At 47.0% G+C, this 5417-nt stretch overlaps 1 protein-coding gene across 18 annotated transcripts in view; it reads left to right on the top strand.

Moving 5' to 3' along the window:
* The first annotated feature begins 646 nt into the window (after nucleotides 1-646).
* The window catches only part of EP400 (E1A binding protein p400), a 390490-nt gene continuing 385719 nt past the window's right edge, over nucleotides 647-5417 (top strand). For all 18 annotated transcript variants that reach the window (XM_042441525.1, XM_042441527.1, XM_042441539.1 and 15 more), the window contains exons 1-2: nucleotides 647-810; nucleotides 2214-3556. In XM_042441525.1, the coding sequence (XP_042297459.1) occupies nucleotides 2240-3556 (1317 nt within the window). In that variant the 5' untranslated portion in view covers nucleotides 647-810; nucleotides 2214-2239. The remainder of the gene's footprint in view (nucleotides 811-2213; nucleotides 3557-5417) is intronic.

Here is a 5417-nt window from a genome sequence, read left to right on the forward strand (position 1 = left end):
TACCAATAGACATAAGAAGCTGGACATTTTGTAACTGGATAAATCTCGTATTGTCCAGTACGTGGGCAGGCATGTGTGTGGGTCAGTAGTAATGATCATATGATCATGTAAAAAGTTTGTTTTCTTGCTTAAAACTAACTTAGATTATCAGAAGCTGCACCAAAGCTGCACTCTAGTCCTTAGGACTGGAGCATGGCTTTGGTGCAACTTCTGGACTCTTAGGACACACACATCATTTAAACAGCATACCTCCAAAGTGACCCAAAGCAGCTTTATTTTGGACTCTCTGTGTGGGCCCTAATGAGTCTCTTCCTGATGTCGCACCAAAGGAGTTAAAGAATCCTCCAAGGCCTCCCTCCTTTTCTGCCCAGCTGACTGTAGCAGGACTATTTCGGCCTGGCTAGCGCAACCTTTCCCCGCGCATGCGCACTGCGGTGCAAAGCCCAGGCATGACCTCGTTTTGCCATCAAAACGCCACAAGGTTTGGCAAAGCTCCCTATTAACGACGAAGGAAGCAGGCTGTCCCTTTCCGGCCCCCGTAGAGGAGCAGGGGCGGCGCCTATCTTTTTTTGTTGCCTCTGGAGGCCCCGCCCTTTTCCTGCCACGAATAAATAGCGGCCGCGGGAGGAAGGAGGCGGCTAAGGAGGTTCTTCCGGCGCAGAACAGAGTCTGCGCTGACGTTACTGCAGCTGCTCCGGGTCCTGGAGGCAGAAGGCGGGGCGGACAAAAGGGAAAGCGGGGCAGGAGAAGGCTGCGTAGGCCGCTTTGCACCGGCCCGGGCCCCTTCTGCCGCGTGGCCGCGCTTGCTAGGTGAGTCCGCGGCGTTTCTCTCTCGGCCGAGCGGCGGAAAGGCAGGCAGGCAAGCGGGCGGGGCTTGTTTCGCTTGGGGCCGGGAGGGAAGGGAAGGGAGCCCTGTTTGGGGAGCTGCGAAGACAGCGGCCTGGGCGGCTGGGGGCAGAGGCTTCTCTCGAGTGGCAATAGCCCCTCTGCCCCGCTTTTCCATGGCAGAGCTCCATGGCTCTCCTCCCCGCTTTGGCCTTCCAACGGTTTTCAGAGGCGGGCCGGCTTCATAGAGCGAGCGGATGCCCAGCAGGAGATGCCTGGCTCCAAATGCCCGGAGGCTGGCAGCCCTGTCGCCTGATGCCGCCTTTTGCTTGTTGGAGAGTTGCAGCCTTTCTTATCTTGCCAGGTTTTTAAACAGACTCCAGCAGACAAACTGGTGCTCTGCTTCCCTCCATTTATCGCCCCATCTTCAATACTGGGGGCTTAAGTAACTGCGAGGGTTTTTTTATTTGTATGTTTAGGTTCTTCAAAGCATTGCTATAAAACACAACTGAGTACGCACTTTCCTCTTGTTTGAGCCTTACAACAACCCTGTGAGGCTGGTCCAGAGGAGAGAGGTTTGGGGGAGCATTGCCTGGTGCGCTTCGTGGACCAATTGGAACTCTGGCAGAGGCCCAGCGTGAGGTTGTGGTTTTGAGTGTTGGGTTGCGACTCTGGAGGTCAGAGTTGGACTCCCCATTGGTCCATGAAACCCAGTGGAAGTCCCATGCGCTCAGCCTCACAGGAAGGCAATGGCAAACCTGCTCTGAACAAATCTTGCCAAGAAAACCCCAGGAGAGGGTCACCTTGGGGGGAAGACGCACAACAGCAACCCCTTGAACTGCCCCCCAAAGGGGCAGCCAGGAAAACTGCCCTTTTTCTTAGCCATAGGGACAGGCAGGTTCCTGCTCCCAGCCGTTTGCAGTTTCTAAATGTAGGGGCTCAACAGACCACCCCTTTGGAGCGGCCTGCAGCTGCCCCTTTTTTCACCACATCAGAGCTGCAGCTGAGCCGAAAGCCCCGATCTGGCCTTTCCAAGGCACAAAAAGAAGCCGTCAATAGTGACTCCTTTTTGCGCCATGGAAAGGGCACCTTAGCCACCACGGCAGCGGCTTTTTGGCACAGCACCTGTAAACACTGCTCTCAAGACGTGGCGTGACGCCGCATGGGGTCAGCATGGGGGTGGAGTCGGGGCGGCTGGCATGTGGTTGCCATGCCCTCGTTCTGCCCCAAGGGCAGTGTTTAGTGCCAGTCTGCTGAGGCTGCTAGTTGAGAGTTCAAGGGAAAATACAGTAGAGGCAAGTTTAACCAATATTAAGAGAGGGCAAGAATTGGTCACTAAATGCTAGAAAGTTGTTTCCCCTAAAGGAACTTTCTGAACTCTTTTTTAGATTTGGGGACATTAAAAAAGGTGAGAATGCACCATGGCAATGGTCCTCCAAGTGCTCAACGCCAGCTGCAAAGATCCCGCTCCTTCACTGGCAGTGAGAGTGAAGATCAGCAGGCAAATCTTCCACAGTCCCCAGCACCTTCATTTGCTCCTTCTGCAAGCCCATCTGCACCACAGTCTCCTGGCTACCAAATCCAGCAGTTTATCATGAGCAGAAGCCCCGTAGCTGGGCAGAATGTGAACATTACTTTGCAAAATGTTGGCTCAGTTGCTGCAGGAAACCAGCAGATTACACTTACTCCATTGCCAATCCCTAGTCCAACATCCCCAAGTTTCCAGTTCAGCCCTCAGCAAAGAAGGTTTGAGCATGGATCACCATCCTACATACAGGTTACTTCACCATTGGCACCACAGGTTCAATCTCAAAGTCCCACGCAGCCTAGCCCTGTGCCAGTACAGTCCATATCAAATGTTCGGGCAAGTGCTTCAGGGCCTGGCTTGGGGATGTGTAGCCAGAGCCCAACGCGAGGCTTTGTTGATGCAAGTGTGCTTGTGCGACAAATCAGCTTGAGCCCTCCTAATAGCGGACACTTTGTGTATCAAGAAGGTTCTAGCATTGCCCAGATTTCTCAGGGCACCACAGCTCAGGTTCAGCTTTCATCTTCTGGAGTATCTGGTACGGGTAGAGAACGCAGGCTGTCGCAGCCCCATTCGCAAACCGGCGGCACCATCCACCATCTTGGACCACAGAGCCCTGTAGCTAGCGGAGCCAATATCCAACCTTTGTCTAGTCCTGGTCACATTGCAACAAATAACCTGCCGCCACAAATCAGCAATATAATCCAAGGCATGCAGCAGCAGCAGCAGGTGCTCCAAGGGCAGCAACTGAGCAGACCTCTAGGATATGATAGGACTTCTGGTGGGCTAATAGCTGGGGTTGGAGGCACTTCTGCTTTTGGAATGACATCCCCACCACCACCACCTACAAGTCCTTCTCGAGCTAGTGTAACACAAGGGCTGACCAGCCTTCCTCTTCCTCCATCAGTCTGTGCTGTGGTAAAAAAACAAAAGAAACTGGAGGAGATTCCCCCGGCTACTCAAGAAGCTGCTCAGATGAGAAAACAGTGTTTGGAGCACCATCTCAAGCAAATGGAGATTTTGAAGGATGTTTTCAAAGAGTATTTGATCGAGCTATTTTTCTTGCAACACCTTCAAGGAAATATGATGGATTTCTTAGCTTTTAAGAAGAAGCATTGTGTGCCATTGCAAACATATCTTCGGCAAAATGACTTGGATCTGGATGAGGAAGAGGAAGAGGAGCAGTCTGAGGTTATCAATGATGAGGTAAGAGAGCTTTCCGTTTCAATAATTCAGTCTTTCTAAGGTTGTGAATTTATTTAACTTGGACTGCTGCAGTCTTAAGCATATTTACTTGGAAGTAACTCCAGCTGAAATCAGTTTGAGGAATAAACATGGTTAGCACTGATCTGGCAGGTAATGTAACAGCTGAAGTCTTTGTTAGAGCATGATCCCAATGTGACCAATAGACATAATAATCTTGACATTTTGGACTGGAGAAATCTCGTATTGTCATACGTGGGCAGGCAGTGTGGGTGGTCGGTAGTATTGATCAATATGATGCGAGTAAAAGTTGTGTTCTTGCTTAAACATGAAGCTTAGTTAGGCCTGTTACAGACAGCCAAAATAAAGCTGCTTCGAGTCACAACGGAGGTATGGTGTTTCAATGATGCATGCGTCCTAAGAGTCCAGAAGCTGCACCTACAATTAAAATCATAGAAACGGGTACATTAAAAAGGAAATTAAATTATTACAATATTAAAATAGATAGCTATTAAAACGAATAAAATACTTTTTGTTCAATGATATTAGAGTAGGCAGGAAGTAACATTCCTTGTTACTTCAAAACATGCTTTGGGAGATTAATTTGGGGACTGTAATTTTTATTTTTTTATTGATTGTCTTTGAAAAAGAAGAAAAAATAAAAAGCAACATGTTAGCAACATGTTAGTCATAAATGATCAGGTTGGGTACAGTGTGAGTGTCTAGGCAAATGTGGCTCACAAAACTGTTTTTGCAGCACTCGGTGTTCCTCCAAAGGCTCCTGCAAGACCCCGGTCTCCTCATTATTATGATTATTATAAATTTCTGCAGAAGCTGTTAGGAGACGCCATTCAACAAGGTAAAAAACTGTGAGCTAAAAAAAATAACTCCCAGTGGGTTAAACCTTGTCCACAACACAGAAATGAGTGGAGGGCTCCTGGAGACGACTATTCCTGACTTCAACCTCTTTTTTCCGGCCCATTTTGATGGAGACGATGTGGAAGGAGAAACAGAAAGCAAAATCCAGCAGAGGAGGACTTCGGCAAGAACTGGAGCGTGAAGACTGTGAGTTGGCATTTAATAAGTCATCTACCAATTATTTTTAAAGAATTGTATTTTTGTGTAAAATTGAAGCTTAAGGAAAAAGGTATCCTGACAGTGTCTTTGAACTAGAGCTGTCTTCCATAACTACTTCTATAAGCACCCAATTTAATTGTGACAAACGCAACCAACTGTAATTAAAAACATTCTTAAGCGATGCAGTCCCAAAGAGAGGAGAAAGAAAGCTAAGAGGAAAGTAAAAAATACTACAAGCTTTCGGACTTCACAATACTCCAAGTGTTCTGCGACGTATTTTTAAAAAATCTGTGGCACAATGAAAGAGACAGAAAGGAAAGACACAAGCATCACTATTTTTATCTAAGTATCGGCAGATTCATTTTCCCGATTTAACTGTCAATACTATCAGATTATTATTAGCCAAGAGTTGGAAGACAAATGAAACTTAACTGTTAGAATGGCTAGATGTTATTAAAGAGGTCATGGAAATTAGCAATAATGAATTAAATTGCCATGTAAATTACAAGTAAAAAGGCAGTATGAAAAGAATGTGATTTGATGGAGAATTTGCAAATAATTATTGCGATCGTATAAGAAAGTAACATGCGAAAAAGAAGATGGAAGATTACCACACGGGAGAATGTGATTTTGGAAGTGGCGTATAAGGTTGAAAATGGCTCCCGGGACGGGGAGCACTGAGGTGAGATTATTAAGATTATTAGACAAATTGTATTAGAAGCTCAGAAATATATATATCGAATTAAGAACTGTGCAATAATCAAAATTCAGTATGAATCTTTATAAT

Source organism: Sceloporus undulatus, chromosome 10 (genome assembly GCF_019175285.1).
Source record: "Sceloporus undulatus isolate JIND9_A2432 ecotype Alabama chromosome 10, SceUnd_v1.1, whole genome shotgun sequence".
NCBI classification, from domain to species: Eukaryota; Metazoa; Chordata; class Lepidosauria; order Squamata; family Phrynosomatidae; genus Sceloporus; species Sceloporus undulatus.